We start from the raw sequence: 17,373 nt of genomic DNA, 5'->3' as shown, positions 1-17,373 counted from the left end.
AGCATTTACACTGTATTAGGTATTATAAGCAATCTAGAGATGACTTAAAGCAATCTAGAGATGACTTAAAGTATACGGGAGGATGTGCGTAGGTTACATGCAGATGCTACACTGGGGTCCTGGAACCAATTCCCAGCAGAAACTGAGGGAAGGCTGTACAATGAGAAATCCAAGGCTAAAATTGAAAAATAAACACACACACACACACACACACACACACACACACACACTACATATATTACACTACCCGGTGCTGGGGAGAACGTGAGTGACCAGGACTCTCAATTCTCACCTGTGGAGTGCAAATTGGTTCAATCACTCAGAAAAACTGTTTGTGGGCCGGCCCCGTAGCGCACTCCGGAGAGTGCGGTGCTGGGAGCGCGGTGACGCTCCCGCCGCGGGTTCGGATCCTATATAGGAGTGGCCAGTGCACTCACTGGCTGAGCGCAGTGCGGGCGACACCACACCAAGGGTTGCGATCCCCTTACCGGAATGGCCAGTGCGCTCACTGGCTGAGCGCGGTGTGGGCGACCCCACACCAAGGGTTGCGATCCCCTTACCGGTCATGAAAAAGACAAAAAAAAAAAAAGTAAAACCGTTTGTAAAATTTACTAATGCTGAACACACGCACCCAAGGGCCCCAGCAAGTCCACCTCCACGTATAAAAATGGACCCAAAGTAGGGCCGGCCCGTGGCTCACTCGGAAGAGTGCGGTGCTGATAACACCAAGGCCACAGGTTCAGATCCTACATAGGGATGGCCGGTTTGCTCACTGGCTGAGCATGGTGCTGACAACACCAAGCCAAGGGTTAAGATCCCCTTACCGGTCATCTTTTTTTAAAAAAAAAAGGACTCAAAGAAATTAGAGCCAGACTCAGACTGTCCATGGCAGCATTTTTCCCAAGAGCCCAAACCAGGAAGTCCCCCAACGCCCCTCCACATGGGATGGATCAATACACTGTGGCATCAAGACACCGCAATGTCACATGGCAAAGAGAGATTGTTTGGAAAGGACAGGAGGGGGCTTCTGCAGGCCAGTACTACTCTATTTCTTCAACAGGTTCACTTTGTGATCATTTTTCAAGCTGCACGTTGATGATCTGTACATTTCCTAAATGTTAGCCTCCATTTAAAATGTATATGTAGGGCCAGTCCCATGGCTCACTAGGGAGAGTGCGGAGCTGGCAGCGCCAAGGCCACGGGTTCGGATCCTATATGGGGATGGCTGGTGCACTCACTGGCTGAGCGTGGTGCAGACAACACCGTGCCGAGGGTTGCAATCCCCTTACCGGTCATAAATAAATAAATAAATAAATAAATAAAATGTATATGTATGTGTATATACACAAACATTTTTTTTTTCAAAGCACTGAACTAAATACAATCCCTTTTTTTTTATTCCCCAGAAGGCTCCCCAGGATCTGGGCCCACAGATACAACACAGGGAGCATAAGTTCCATGGAGCAGGAGATCTGGTTAGCAGAAAGTTTCGGTTATCTCTCTGTACCAGACAGCCACCGGAAAAAAATAAATAAATTAAAAAAAAAGAAAGCTTCAGTTATCTGAACAGTAGATGCCAGGGCTGACTCCACGATGGGGTCTGTGTGACCTTCTGCCCACCTGCGGATATCAGGAAGTGGCTGAGCTCTGGGGAGCTGGGCAGATGCGGGGACAGGTGGTGAATAGAATAATTCTACGGTTATTTACTGAGCACCCCGAGTCAGGCACGGCGAAGATGGCACACACGACACCCCACAGAAGCACGAAGCAAGGCAGCTATACAGGACACAGCAAGAGGCCACGGGGAAAGACGAATGGAGCACAATCCCAGGCAAGCATCTGGCCCTGGTGGCACTTGGTTTGGGACGTTTGGCAGGCAGTAGCAATCACTGCCCCAGGGTCATCCGGGAAGTACAGGACATTTTCCAGAAAACTTCCGGGCCCCGTGAAAAACAAAAGCTGGGTTGGATGAGGGCCAGGGCCTGGTCCCACCCTGATGGCTCTTGTGGACTGGCAGGATCAGACCTGAGAGGGGCCTGGGAAAGCAAGGTCAACCCTGGGTTTCAGTTAGGGAAGCTGGGGCCCCAGCAAGCAAAGGACTGGCCAAAGCTACACCAGGGCAGCACTGGGGCTCTGAAGACCAGGTCAGAGCTGGGGCTCTGAAGCCTATGCTCCTCCCATCCTACAGGCTGACCCACATGGTAGCTGCAATCTTCATGGCCTGTTAAGATTGTTTTCTTCCTTCGAATTTACTCAGCCATGCAACTCAAGCCCTTTATGAGATGCTAAACTGATCTCCAACTTTCACGGCCATCTTTGTGGACAGGAGTGTTGAAAGTACAGGGGTCCCCAAATTGTGAGAGAGATACCACACACACACCCTCAAATGAAGTCTCCTTTCATCCTGGGTGGCAGCCAACTATGGTGATGGCAGCAGCCACCTCACCAGCACAGGACAAAAGGCCATTCACTGTGCAGCCAGGCCTTCACTGAGACTCCAAGGACAATCACCTCCTAGTCTCTAATTTCCTAGACATCTGACCCAGGGCAGTTCAGTGTAGAAAAACTCTGGGGTCAGCATGGGCAGTCAGGAACCAGATGGCAATGGCCACCAAGGAAGCCTCCAGCTTGGCTGGGGCCTGACACAGGAACATGACCCAGTGGTCCTGAGATCTCCAACGATGACCCAGAGCCAGGCCAAAGCCAGGGGGAGTCTGAGCAGAGCTTCTACTGACTGAGTAGTTTTGATGACAGTGGACGCTGAGGAGCTCACTAGAAGCCCAGCTGTCCATCCTGTGCCACGCCTTATCCTCCATTACCCCAAGACCTGCTTCCATTGCTCTTTCCATTTAGATGAGGCGCAGAGAGAAGAAGTAACCTACTTAAGGAGAAGCCAGTTTTTCCAGCTGGCTGCTTCCACAGGGATTCCATAGCCTCTTTGAGGCCTTGGGCCCCCAGGGTCAGGGCCAAGCCCCCGAGAGCCCCCACACGGGATGCTGGTCAGCTTCCCACCAGAGCTTCCTGGTCTTGCCTATCCTGGACAAGAGAAGAGAAGGAGTGAAATCCGCTTTCTGGGGAAGGGTTCTGGCCTCTTGCCTCTGGCACTGGCCCCAGGAGGACCAAGCTGCAGAGGAAAGCCCCCACCCCAGGCAGAGGGACGCTGGCAAAGCCTCCTCCACAAATGTGGGAAACAGGGAACTGCAGCAACTTGCCCGGGCGAATCAAAAAGTGATCTGTCCAGGAAACTACGTCCACCAACTGATGGAGGGATAAACAAAATGGAGTCTATCGCACAACGGAGTATTATGCAGGTGTAAAAAGGAACGAGGCACTGCCACACGCTACAGCATGCATGAGCATGGAAACCATTATGCTGAGTGAGGAAAGCCAGTCCAGAAGGACAAATATCCTATGATTCCATTTACATGGAATTTCCAGAACAGGCAAATCCACAGAGACAGAAAGCAGATTTGTAGTTGCCAGGGCTGGAGGGAGGGGGAATGGGAGTTTAACAGGCATGGGGTTTCTTTCTGAGGGTGATGAGAATGTTCTGGAATTTGACTGGTGGTGGTCACACAACTCTATGAGTATACTAAAACCACTGAATTGCACACTTGCAAAGGAGGAAGCGTATGGTATGAATTATATCTCAATACAGCTGTTATTAAAAATCAATCATCTGCTCCCTCCTCCTGCTCCTCCCCGCCCCACGAGCAGACAGAAGCCAGACGGGCACAGGCTCGGGCACTGTCCACCTGGGACATCGGGCTGGCCAGCCAGCGAGCACAATCTCAAAGGGCTTAGAAAGGTTTTGTGCCACTCAGCACGCCTGCTGACACGTAAGAAAGGTGTGAAGCAACAGAAGGTTGATAGGGAAAGTTCAAGAAGCCAGGAGGCGAGGCTGGAAGCAGCTGACTCAGCGGAGCCAAGTTATTTTTGAGTCAGTGGAAAGCAACAGTTTCTCAACAATTCCCAGAGAAACTAACTACAAAAGGTCCCTCAAGTCAACGGGCACTGTCACATGCACGGAACCCAGTGAAAGATGCACGATCCTCAGAACACCCTCTACTCCATGGACAAACACATAGCGCTCCAGGCCCTCCCAAGACCCAGAGGGCAGGCACTGCTCTAAAACCAGAATGAGAGCTGGCCTGTTAGCTTGATGGTTAGAGCTCAGTGTTAGAACACCAAGGTCCAGGGTTTAATCCTTGTACTGGCCAGCTGCCAAAAAAATAAGTAAATACAATAAAATCAGGAACGGTGGCCATGGGACCCCAGGAGCCCAGGACACACTTCTCAAACCCCAAGCAACCTTGGCTTCTTCCTCTAGGAATCAAATTCTCAGACCCCCCACCCCCAACAGCCGATTTAAAAGTTTTGTCGCTGTCATTGTTTTGGTTTTTTTTACCTAAAATATAACATTGCTTAAGTCTTGACAGCAAAAGCTCAGGAAACGCACCTTCTTTACACGGCTCTTACAAAGACAAATCCAAACCGAGTTCACACAAGCAGAAGCCCATGGCTGGCTGCGTGTGTGGACGGCACAGACAACATTGGGGGAGCTAAGAATCCACTCACAACAATGACAACAGTGGAGCAGGTCTTTGAGCAGGAGGCAAAACCTCCTGTGCAGCTGATTCTCCTTCTCCCACCACCACCCCAGCTACCACCAGTGGCCATCCAGAGTGCCCCAACGGTCAGCAGCACTTGGATGACATAGAACATCTCCCTTATCCAGCACCCCTACCTCAGTTCTCCCCTCCAGGCACCAGAAAAATTAAAGTCAGTGAGGTCCCCTCTGCTAAGGAAAACCCAACCCAACATGACCCTCAGGGTGCTGGGTGGCATTCACCTGCCACTAACACAAAAGCTCACATCTCAACACCCTCCACCACGTGGCAGCAGACCCCAGGAAGCCTCAGACCCCACGAGACACCCCAAGGGTAAGATGCAGCCCCATCTGAGCAGCACACACTGGGGAGGTGTGTTCGCTTCCCCACGAGATGTTTCCTGCAATACCTGCTGCACAGCATTTATTAAACGCCTGTTGTGTGCCAGGCCCAGGTGTTGGGAGACAAAAGCCTCAGTCTGAATTCTTGCTCCTCCACCAAAGATGACAAAAATGTCTGGTGTCACAGGACCTGGCAAAGCTCTGATAAGATAAAGGAGGTGGAAATGCTCCAAGAGTCACGCATGGACATGCAAGGCTCAAGTCTAGGGAGTGTTTCCCCGGGATGGTGTGTCACAGGTGTGATCACCCTTCCCTACCACTTCTCTCAGTGTCCTGGTCCCTGCATGACCTCCTCAAATGCCAGGGTAGGGCAGCCAGCACTGCCCTGCCTGTCAGAAACTGTTGTCTGTTTAAAGCTTGGCTGTGGTGTCCTAACACCTGCTCCAAACCTCGGCTAGGGACCGGCCAGCTATGTGATGGAGCAAGGACTACACTTGCGTAGGCTTCAGCCTCCTCATCTGCAAGAGGAACAGAGCCAGCCTTGCAGGGCTGACGTGAAGCTCCAAAATGGTGGCCTGTGGGAGCCCTGTGCAGATCCCTCAGAATCAGCAGCAGCTGCTACCACCGCCTGGGGACTCACGGCCCTCAGGGGAACCAGTGCTGGAACCAGGTTCCCAGGTCCCAAAGCACAGAAGTCTCAGACTTATGCGCCCCAGGACAGAGTTCCTGCAATCCCTTGCCCAACCAGGAAGGAACTCAGTGTGGGCAGCCCCAGGAGCACACGGCGGGGTGCACCCAGGCAGGAGGGCCCACCGGTCCTGTCACCTGCCCTCTCAGCTCTGCAGCAGGAATGACCGGCAGGAGAATTCTGGACACTCTTCACAAAAACCACATCAGATGGAGCTTCCAGAGAGGAGAAAAATAGCCGTGGAGATGGGCTGCAGCAACTCAGACCCCTCAGCAGGTTGTCCTGGAGGCAAGTAGGCAGAATCATGGCTGGCAGTCAGGGGACCTGCCCTGGCCTCAAATCTGGCCCTGCCATAAGCTCACTGTGTGACCCCAACTAAGTCGCTCCCCTCGTCAGGCCCTCAGGGTCCAAACCTATAATTGGGGGCATCTGACAAGAAGAATCTTCCCCAAACTGCAGGAACTCACTGTAGGACTTTATATAAGTACATAATTATACTTAACATCTTCATCAAAGTCAACCCTTACATACACCCCTAATATCACCTTTTTACATAAAGAAATGTAAAGAAGGAAACTTTATATCACTACTAGGTTGGGAAAACCAGTATCACTTGCCTTAAATAAAGTTACCTGAAAAAAATACAAGTGATGGCCCGTCAGCTCAGTGGGTTACAGCATGGTGCTGATAACAACAGGGTCCAAGGTTCCATCCCTGTACCAGCCAGCCACCCAGGAAAAAAAAAAATACATCTGAGAAGTTAAAGATCAAAATAAATTTAGAGGGCTGGCTGGTTAGCTCAGTTGGTTAGAGCACATGTTGTAACAACAAGGTCACAGGTTTGGATCCCGGAACCGGCCAGCTGCCAAAAATAAATAGGTAAATAAATGTAGAGATATACCATGTTCATGGATTCAAAGAGTCAGCACTGTAAAAATGGCAATTTTCCCCAAGTTGACCTATACAGTCAATGTAATCCCAATCAAAATCCTAGTAGGCTGTTTTTGTAGAAAATGACAAGCTAGTTGTAACATTTATACAGAAATGAAAAGGATTTAGCATACCCAAAACAATTTTGAAAAAGAACAAAGTTGGAGAACTTACACTATCTTATCTCACAACTTACTATCAAGCTAGAGTAAACAAGCCAGTGTGGTGCTGGTATAAGGACAGACCCGGGTTTCTCAATCTCAGCACTGCGCATAATTCTTTGTTGTTGGGGGCTGCCCTGGGGCCTTTACCCACTGGATGCCAGCTACACATACATAACACCCCCAGCTGTGACAATCAAAAATGTTTCCAGACATGTCCAATTGTCCCCTTAGGGACAAAATCACCCCAGTAAAGAACCACTGGGACAGACATAGAGATTAATGAAAAAGAATGGAGAGTCCAGAAATAAACTGTCAAATTTATGGTCAACTGATTTTTCACAAAGGTGCAAAGGCAATTTGATGGGAAGAGGACAGTCTTTACAACATATGATGTTGATATAACCGAATTATTCCATACACTAAAAACGACCTTATTTTATTTATTTATTTATTTTTTTAAGATGACCGGTAGAGGGATCTTAACCCTTGACTTGGTGTTGTCAGCACCACGCTCTCCCAGGTGAGCTAACCGGCCATCCCTATATAGGAATCTAAACCCTTGGCCTTGGTGTTATCAGCACCACACTCTCCCGAGTGACCCACGGGCCGGCCCTCCAAAATGACCTTAGATCTTTACCTCAAACCATAGGATAAAAAAATTAACTCAAAGTGAATCACAGACCTACAGGGAAGAGCTAAAACTACAAAGCTTCTAGGAAAATAAAAAAAGAGGAAAGTCTTTGTGACCTTGGGCTAAGCAAAGATTTCTTAAACATGATTTCAAAAGCATTATCCATTTTAAAAAGTGATAAATTGGACTTCATCAAAATTAAAAACTTTTACTCTTCAAAAGACACCAGTCAGAAAATTCAAAAGACAAGCCAGACTGGGAGAAAATATCTGCAGATCACATGGCCCATAAAGAAACTGTATCTAGAATATATAAAGAGTACATAACTCGTACAACTCAGTAAGAAGATAGACAATCCTGCTTTTAAAAAGTGAGCCAAAGACTTAAACAGACATTTCATGCACACACAGAAAAGATATATAAATGGCTAATAAGCACATGAAAAAATGTTCAACATCATCATTCATTAGGGAAATTCAAGTCACAACCACAATGAGATACCACTTCATACCAACTATCTTGCTATAATCAAGAAGGTGAACAAGGGTTGCTCAAGATGTAGAAAAATTGGACCCCTCATATACTGCTAGTGGAAGTGAACGTAAAGTGGTACAGCCACTTTGGGAAAACAGAAGTTCTTCAAAAGGTTAAGCAAAGAGTTGCCATATGATCCAGTAATTCTGCTCTTAGGTACATAGCCAAGGGAAATGAACATACATGTCCACACAAAAAATTGTACACCAATGTTCATAGCAGCATTGATTCATAATAGCCAAAAAGTGGAAACAACACAAATGTTCATTAATGGGTGAAAAGGTAAATAAAATGTACCGTAACCACGCAACAGAAGTATACATGCATGCTACAACAGGGGTGTACCTTGAAAATATGCTAAGAAGCCAGACACACACACAAAAAAGCCTACATGTTGTATAATTCCATTTATATAAAACATCCACAAAAGGCAAATGTAAGTTAAAGACAGAAAGCAGATCAGTGATGGGCTGGGGGTAGAAGCGGGAGCAGGGACTGATCACAAATGGGGACAAAGAAACTTTTGTGTGTAAAATTGGTTGTGGTGATGGTTGAATTTAGTAAATGTAGAATTTAGTAAATTCCACAAATTTACTAAAAATCATCAAATCATGTATTTAGAACGGATGAGTTGTATGGTACATGAATTATACCTCAGTAAAGCTGTTAAGAATAAAATAAATGCAATGAAAATAAAGGAACTGTTATTAAATTCAGGCTAAGCACTCTTGCAGCACATGCTGAAAGTTCCATAAAGGAAAGAAAATTGAACAGTGTTAGAGAGGTATTAAAAAGATACTAGCACTCAATGATTACTTCTCCTTGACATAATCAAGAAAATTGACAAGAGACCTGAAAAGATAACAATTTTCTCATAAAGTGATTGAACGGTCCATGGGGGCACCCCTAATATCACCTTAAACATCTCTGCAGTCCCCCGGTCCACCCCTGGGTAGACACACTGAAGTACTGCTAAGGCCCCTTCTGCTTTCCACTGACCCTCCCTGAGCTTATGGAGTTTTCCCAAGGAATCTCGAGAAGCCCATGGAACCCAAAGCATGGGACCAGGATACTGAGCCCCCCATGCAATGCTAGGGACAAGGACAGATGAACAACAAAAGGCCCAAGTGTCTGCAAGTTTGCCTGGAAGGATGAGGAACAGAAAGGGGAATTATTAGCCAGAGAGGACAGCCTTCGGACTGCAAGGCCCAGGAGAACACTACTCTCACTGGCAGCGTAAACCACGTAGCCAGTGGTTGTAACCTGCAGTGCCTGCGCCAATCAATTAGTGGCTGACTGGGGTGTTCTGTGACAAATTCTGAAACCAAGTTCAGGCTCGGTGGGAGAGTGTCATGAGTAATCAGCAACGTCTGCCACAGCAGAATCCAAAAACGATGCTGTCAATGCCATATTTGTTGTTTTGTCCCAATGCCCAAGTGAAGGGACATCAAGTGTGCTCAGGTCCCAGGTGACAGGAGGTGCCACATTAAACTTCTTGGTATCTCTGTGCTGTAGACTGAATGTCCCCCCAAAACTCATTGAAACTTGACCCCCACTGTAATAGTGTTAAGAGGGTGGGAAATCTGATTACAGTATTTGAAAGGTTGGCCCTTTAAGAGGTGACTAGATCGTGAGGACTGTACCCTTGTGAATGGATTAATCCATTCATGGAGTAATGAATGAATTAATGGTTTAATGGGTTATCAAGGAGAAGTTCTGATTGCTTTACAAGGAGAGAAAGTGAGCAGTTAACTCTCTCACTCATGCCATTCTTGCCATGTGACACCCTGCTGGTGTAGAAAGCCCCCACCAAGAAGGCGGCCCTCAACAGATGTGTTCCCTGGACCATGGACTTCCCAGCCTCCCAAAGTGTAAAACATAAACTCAATTTTCTTTATATGTTGCCTAGTCTAAGGCATTTTGTTATAAGCAAGAAAAAACAGACTGATACACTGCCAGGCCACTGCTAACTGATAGCAGGGTCTGAGTCAATCACCACTTTCTTTTTTTTTTTTTTTTTTTTTTAAAAGATGACCGGTAAGGGGATCTCAACCCTTGGCTTGGTGTTGTCAGCACCAGGCTCAGCCAGTGAGCAAACCGGCCATCCCTATATAGGATCCGAACCCGTGGCCTTGGTGTTATCAGCACCGCACTCTACCGAGTGAGCCACGGGCCGGCCTACCACTTTCTTTTTTAAGCAATTAGAGCAGCTACCACTTGGCAAGGACTTTTCATGTGCCAGGCATCGTTCTGAGTGCTGTGCAAGTATCAGCCCACTTTACAGATGAGGAAACTGTGATCCAGGAAGTTAACCAACTTGACCAAGGGCACTCAGCCAAAGACAGGCTGGAAGGACATCAGAGATGGAAGAAGACAACACTGCTCTATCAGATCTGGGAATATCAGCCCTCAGAGCCTCCAGAGGAAACCTTGGGCCTACAGCCCTACACTGGGCCAGGCATGAAGATCTTCCCGACTGGTGGGCAAGAGCGTGTCCTGCCCAGTTCTGACTCCATCCCCTTCCAAACGCCCCTAAACTGTGCTAGTTTCCCTCCCGACCCCTTTCATCCTAGTAGCCCCAGACCTTCTTTCACCTTCCATAATCAGGGCAGACAAGTTTCTCAAACTTAAGCAGACATCAGACTTACCCCAGAAATGGGTTTAAAATGCAGGTTCCTAGCCCCCAGCAGGTATGAGGCAGGGCCTGGGATGTTTAACAAGCTTCCCCACTTCTGGGAGCAGGTGGTCCTGGACCACACGCATAGATGTCCCCATGATGTCCAAATTGTCTCTCCTATCAAATTGTCTTTCCTATTTCTTCTCTCCTTTCCACCACTAATGACCCTATGTGGAGCTGTAATGTGAGGAACTGGAGCTAAAAGTTCTCAGTCAGGCCGCGCTCATCAACAGAAGCAGCTGAACTGACTGGGAACGAGGCTGGTCCCCGTCCCAGCTATACTTCCAACCAGCTCTGAGACCTTGGGAAAGTCACTTCCTCCCTGGTGGCTCTGATCCCTCAGCCATAAACGGAGACCAGATAATCCGGTAGGTCTCCTCCAGCCATTCTCCGGTTCTCCAGCTTGGCTGGAGGCCCTGCCCTCTCAGCAGAGACCCCAGTCCCTCCCCCCATCAATTATAATCACCCCCTTGGTGCCAGCCCCACTCTCCCCACCCACACACCAGAAGAATTAAGTCTCTGCCCAGATGATATGGAATGTGTCCAGAAGCCCTGACCCTAGTCTTCACACCACGCCACCAAAGAAAACGAAAACTAGCCAGTGATGAGGTCAACGCTTAGGACAATGAACACTTTATAAGCACAAGCGATGCGCCAGGCCCCGTGCTATGCACCTAACCCAGCCCAAGCAGTTCCCTGCTAGTAAGCAGCTTCCCCGGCCTACAGGCGAGGAAGCGGAGGCACACGGGCGAAGTGACTGGCCCAAGGTCACCAGCCGGAAAGTGGCAGCGCCGGGTAGGACTCCGGCGAGCGCATCCCGAGCCTCCAGCCACGCCTCGGGCTCCAGGACGAGGGGCGTCGCGGGACTTCCAGGCAGGAACGTGGCACAGAGGGTCCCGGGCCGAGCTGGGCGTCCCCCGCCCTCGCCCCGCGTCCCGCGTCCCAGGCTGCCCTCGCCGTCCGCGCGTGGGGGCCGGGCCGCGCGCTCACCGGACTTGGGCGGGTAGCGATAGGCCGAGTTGGCTTGGATGTCGATGTTCTCCACCCCCGCGATGCGGCGGCTCAGGATGGAGCCCATGGTGTGCGGCGCGACCAGGCGGGGGCTGAGACAGGGCGGCAGCGGCGTCCTCACGCGGACATGCCCGGACCAGGACGCACGGACGCCTGTCCACGGCCTTCGCGGCGAGCACCCCTGGCTCGCCCCGGGGTCCGACGCCACGGCGGCCCTCCACCCCCAGGCCCCAGGTCACCTTGGGAAATGGAGTCCTCTGGCCGCCAAGGGACACGGGCGGCAGCGCGGGAAGCCTGCCTGCGAACTACATTTCCCAGGATGCGCCTCGCCCAGCCTTCGGACGGTGCTGACAGACGCTCCGGGACAAACCAAATGGACCTAAATCCAGAGGGGAGGAACCGTCAACCGCACCGCAAATTGTCCTTCCCTCTGCGTTCCAAGTGCAGCACTAACATCATTAGTCTCTTCAAAATATGTTCATATATAGACCCTCCTAAGGACCCAATGCCTTCCATTTGCCCCTCTCTGAAATATCTTCCTGAGCCACCGTGGTTCTCCCTACCTCCCAGGGTTCGTCTCCTGCCCCGGCCAGGAGAGGGCACACCTTTACCTGCTACCCAGAAAGACCTAGGGTGGAACCCAAGCTTACCTGGAGCAGTGCACGCGGAGGAAGCGAAGCACCTTCTTTAGTCTTTGCCAAGACTCATCTCTCCGGCCTCACGTCCAGAACAATTACTTTGAAGACATAATTGTACAGCCTCCACTGAAGGCGGCAGAGTTCTCCCCATTTTACGCCTGGGAAAACTAAGACACAAGGAGGGAATGCCGCATATAAAGTGTTGAAGACAAGTTTGCAAGAATCGAGGTCAGGACAAACACCTCGCAGTTTGCAAAGTGCTTCCTGGTTTTTGACTCGCACACAACTCTGTAAACAGGCCAAGCTGGGATCTGTTTTTGCCCACTTTTCGGCTGAAGAACCGGGTTTCCGAGAAGATTGATTTCCCAAGTCAAGCTTGCTGTGCCAAGAAAACAGCTAGGAAGAGCAGCGGCAAGCTAAGAGTTTCAGATGGTAAATTCACCACAGCCCACGTTAAAATGTGCCCTATACCTTTCCAGGGGCCAGAATCCAGGATCTAACCTTCCTATTGTCAGGGGACCTTGGGAACCCAAATGAATAAGAGAGATGAGGGACTTGTGTGATTATGAGAACAGTCCAGGTCTTAGGGGGGCCTGATTAAATCTCCCTGCCCCACGACCAAGATCCACATTTGCTGAGCACTTACCACGTGCCAGTCATCGTGCTGAGAGCTTTGCACATATCCTCTCACTTAATTTTCTGATGTAGACTCTATTGTCATTCCCAATTTACGGAAGGGGAAAGTGAGGCTCTAAGAAGTGAAGTACCCAACTCAGCGTGCATAGTAGATAAGCAGTAAAACTGGAATTTGAACCCGGCCACTGCTCTTACCTCCACACTCCCCTGCCTCCCCAGAGACAGAAATGTTCCAATGTGCCAGATTTAAAGTCTCTTGCCTCCAACCCCGTCGATGGGCCTGAAGATACCCCCACCCAGTGTGATCTTTCATCTCTTATTTTAAATTTCTTTCCTTGGAATCACATAACATACAGATGTATACACACATACATATACCAACATTGCATTCAATTCACTGCCCTCCTTGTTTGTGGGCAGGGAGGGAGAATCCTGAGGACCCTGCTGTTCGCATTGAAAGATAACACTAAGACCGCATCCTCGCTATGGAGCCTGGACATTAAATAACTAAACATTCTTCTTAACAGAGCTTTGGACTCAAAGTGTCCTCAAAGGCCCTCCAGCTATATTTTTCTGTGCTTATCTACGCCCAGCTGGGAGACAGGTCCTTCCTCATTTGGTCCAAGTTCCACTGTCAACATCTTGGGTGATTAATTTACAAATACTTATTCAACCAATATTTATCATGCAGCTACTATGTGAGAGGTGACAAGCCAGGCAACAGAGATCAAATGGTGGAACAAGGTACACATGAAACCTGCAGGCCAGTAAGGAAACAGACACTAAAAAGGTTAACAAGTGTATATTTCAAAATGCAGTGGGTGCTCTGTGGAAATGAATTGAGGTGAGATGAAATAATAAGAGAGATCTACTACTGATAGGCGAGTCAGGGAATGCTTCTCTGAGGAGGTGACATCTAAGCCAAGACTTGAAATACAGAAAACAGCCAACCAAGTAAAGTGTAAGGGTGTAGTCTGCTCAAGATTCCAGGTAGGGGTGACAGCATGTGCAAAGGCCCTGAGGCAAAAAAGAGCTGAGCATAGTCCAGGAGCTCAAACACAATGGGCTAGAATCAAGTGAGCGGGGGAGTACAGAAGCTCACATCATGAGTATGGGAGGGGCCAGATCTTGAGACCCCTCAATCAGCCAGCACTGTGTCCTCTGAAACAAAGACAGACCTGGGGAAGCTCATGGTCTCCTGGTCTGAGTCCCTCAAGTCTAGACTTCTTCTCAAGCCTACTGAGGGGGCAGGATCCTGGCCTATTCATTCTTGTGCTCCCTGAACCTAGCACACAGTGGGTGTCTGACAAACACATCTGTGGACTGAATGAAAGAATGGGGGAGGGGAGGAGGCAGACAGGGCCCTGGGCCCTCCACTGACTGGCCACGTGAACTTTGGCAAGGCTCTCAATCTCCCTGGCCCTCAGGTAGTCTAAGAGCGCTGCTGGAAATGCCTTCTCCCTTTCCTTCCCCCATCTACTGGCCCCACCTGTCAGGTCCCATCCTGGCCTGCCAAGAAATCCAAAGTCCAACCTCCAGCCTGGCGGATCCTAACTAAAAACAACGTTGTTTTTTCCTTCCCTGCTAACCCTGGGAAAACAAACTGGCTGGGGTGGGGGAGGGGATGAGAGGCCAGTGGGATACCCTCTGCCCTTGCCAGCTCCATCTGCCCCAGCCAACTGCCTGGGAGTGCTTCTTCTAGGCTGGGCAAGCCTGGACAGGTGCCTGAGTGGTACCTAGGTGAGAGCAGGGGAGGGGTGAAGGCACGTCCTGCCTCCTTGAGCAAGAAAAGCTCCCCGTGGGCCCTGCCAGGACAGTGCCCACCCTCTCTTGCCAGAAATACACCCTGCTGGCCCACTGGGTGCCTACTCTTCTCCACTGGCTCTGAACGCCAAAGTGTAAGGCTGGATTCCAGCCTCAGTTCCTTATCTGTAAAATGGGGCTGGGGCTTCCCATAGTGGTCCAAATGGAAACAACGGGGTTTGAGTTAAGCACCTCATAGGCATTAATCCTCCACAGTAGCGCTGGAGAGCTCAGAGCTCTACAAACGAGTAAACTGAAGCTCAGAGCCAAAGTGACTTGCCCAACACATTAAGAAGTGGAGTCAAGACTGGCTCCAGAACTTGCCCACCTTCCAGCAGACTGTGTTGCAGTCCCAGTGGCAATAATGATGGTTGTAATCATGTTCAGAGCTGTCTTTATTGTGTGCCTACCCTGTGCTGAGCGCTTTGCCCACATTAATTCACACATAACAACTCTTTGCAAAGGTAAGGGGCGATTCTTAGCAGAGCAAAAATTTCTTGGCACCATCAGTGTTTGCAAAAAACGATGGTCCCTGAGCGATCCCCACTAGTCAGGAAAGAAGTCAAAACCGTATTTCCCGTGGAAGGTAGCTTCTGCCAGGAGTCAGGCGCCTGCCTGGGGAAGGGGGACACCGTGTCCTTCCCTCCTGCCCCTGGACCAAGCTCCCAGCTCTAGTCCTGAGAGGGCTTAGCAGTCCCACTGCGGCCTGACTCCCTTCCCTCCCCAACCCTCATAGCTATCTCGGGGCCCCAGACTCCCCAAGTTCCCCTACCCTCCCAGACTTTGCCGGCCCTGTCCACCAGCCCCCCATTATCTTCCTCCCCTACCCAATGGGAGTGCCCCTGGCAGAGTTGAGGGGCCCAGGTAGGGCTCACCCAAAAAAACAGCTGGCTGCTCTCCCATCCTTCCTACTCCCATTTGAGGCAGTTCTCTCCCCTCAATCCAATTCCTCAGGCAAAGGCAGATTCCCCTAGAACCAGACACACCCAGAACATGGCCTAATTCGGACTGGACATCTCCACCACCATCTGGTCCCCACACTGCCGCATCTACAGTGATCCTAAAGCGAACGAGGAATCAGATACTACTAAAACCGTTCAATGGCCCTTAACCCACCCCCAGGACCAGTGCCTGCCTCTTTAGGGCACTTCCCATACTTGCAATGCTAGATGTGTCCTTGGATTTCTGACATACGCTTCTCCTCCCCCCCTCCCCCCCACGGCACAGCCACCCAGCCTGGTTTTGGTCTCCGCAGTAACCAGGGTCAGGTGAGAGCCAGACACACTGTAAAGGTCCAACAAACAGTGGTTCCACGCATGAAACCCGGGCCAGGAAGCCCAGGGAACCGGGCCAAGGTCACTCAGGGTGGGGGTGACAGAGCCAGACCGCGGCCCCCGTCCCCGCTCGAAGCCAGCCCGGGCCACACGCGCCGGCAAGCGACGTCATCCGGAAGCAGCATGTGCAGGGCTGTAAACACAGGCCGCAACGCCCCACCCCCGCTCCCGGCCCCGCCCCCGTCCGCCACGTGACGCGCCCGGCCCAGTGCCCGCCCCCGCCGCCGCCTCATTGGGCCGCCGGGTTTGTTTACCTTATATGGCCAGGTCCTAACACCTCGAGGCGGCCCATTGGTCGAGGCGTCGCCTCAGTCAGCTGACGTCATACGGGACGGAAAGATGCAAATAAACCGGGGCATTCTGGGAATGGGAGTCCGGGGCCGCTCCGGAACTGGCTCCGCGGGGTCCTGGCGCCCGCAGTCACAAGGCCGAACTTTCCAGCAAAAAGCAGGAGATTTTGTGTGGAAAAGTGGGAGTACTGCGGGGAGGAGGACCCCGAGGCGCCAGCCTGTCCCGAGTCCTCAGGCCTACGGTGTGGCAGGGCAAGAGCCTGGCTGGGGAGTGGGCGATATGACATTGCGCTGGCGAAACCCGGAAGGCTTCCTGGAGGCAGTGACTTCGAGCAGAGCCTGCAAGGGCAGATTCACTCACTCATTCACCGAACGAGTATTTGATGGCACCTACTGTGTGTTAGGCCTTCGGGACTTTGCGGCACAGTGCAGCCGATGTACAACCACAATTCCTGGGGCCCCTCTCTTAAGAGTACGCCTCCTTCGTACGGTGGGATGCCAACTACAAAGAGGTTCAGGGTCTCCGGCAAAGACCCCCGTAGCCCTGCGTTGGCGCCCACGCCCAGATCTGTGGCCTCTGCCTCCTGTGCCCGCATCACTGCCAGGGCAGGGGCGCGGGTGCCACCGAAGGCAACAAGCACGCGCGCCACGCTCGTCAGAGCCGGCTCCTGGCACACAGCAGGCGCGCGGCATCCGACACGCCCCCTCCCCTCCGGGCCGGCGCGGGTACTACATCCCCCGGCGTGCCGCGCGGCGGCCGCAGCGAGGCTCGGCTCGGTGAGTCAGAGCCGCACAGTAAATATTTGTATTAGCCGGAGCCGGCTCGCTAATGGTGGACGCGTGAGGCGGCGGCGCGGGCGGCGGAGGGAGGCCGGGCGGGCGGCGGCGCCATGTCCGTGAACATGGACGAGCTCAAGCACCAGGTCATGATCAACCAGTTCGTGCTGACGGCGGGCTGCGCGGCCGACCAGGCGAAGCAGCTGCTGCAGGCGGCTCACTGGCAGTTCGAGGTGCGCGGCCGCCGGGGCCGGGGCGACGTGTGTCCCCGCGGGGCGCGCTGTGTGCACACGTGCCGGCCGTGCGCCC

At 51.3% G+C, this 17,373-nt stretch overlaps 2 protein-coding genes across 3 annotated transcripts in view; one reads left to right on the top strand and one right to left on the bottom strand.

Moving 5' to 3' along the window:
• The window catches only part of MGRN1 (mahogunin ring finger 1, E3 ubiquitin protein ligase), a 49,280-nt gene extending 37,512 nt beyond the window's left edge, over positions 1 to 11,768 (bottom strand). For both annotated transcript variants that reach the window (XM_008569102.1, XM_008569103.1), the window contains exon 1: positions 11,566 to 11,768. In XM_008569102.1, the coding sequence (XP_008567324.1) occupies positions 11,566 to 11,653 (88 nt within the window). In that variant the 5' untranslated portion in view covers positions 11,654 to 11,768. The remainder of the gene's footprint in view (positions 1 to 11,565) is intronic.
• Positions 11,769 to 17,103: 5,335 nt separating this feature from the next.
• The window catches only part of UBALD1 (UBA-like domain containing 1), a 5,892-nt gene continuing 5,622 nt past the window's right edge, over positions 17,104 to 17,373 (top strand). The window contains exon 1 of the mRNA XM_008569101.1: positions 17,104 to 17,297. Within this exon, the coding sequence (XP_008567323.1) occupies positions 17,178 to 17,297 (120 nt within the window). The 5' untranslated portion in view covers positions 17,104 to 17,177. The remainder of the gene's footprint in view (positions 17,298 to 17,373) is intronic.

This window comes from Galeopterus variegatus, unplaced genomic scaffold (genome assembly GCF_000696425.1).
Source record: "Galeopterus variegatus unplaced genomic scaffold, G_variegatus-3.0.2 Scaffold466, whole genome shotgun sequence".
Taxonomy (NCBI): Eukaryota; Metazoa; Chordata; class Mammalia; order Dermoptera; family Cynocephalidae; genus Galeopterus; species Galeopterus variegatus.
Note: the sequence above shows the minus strand (reverse complement) of the source record. Positions and strands in the feature narration are given on the sequence as shown.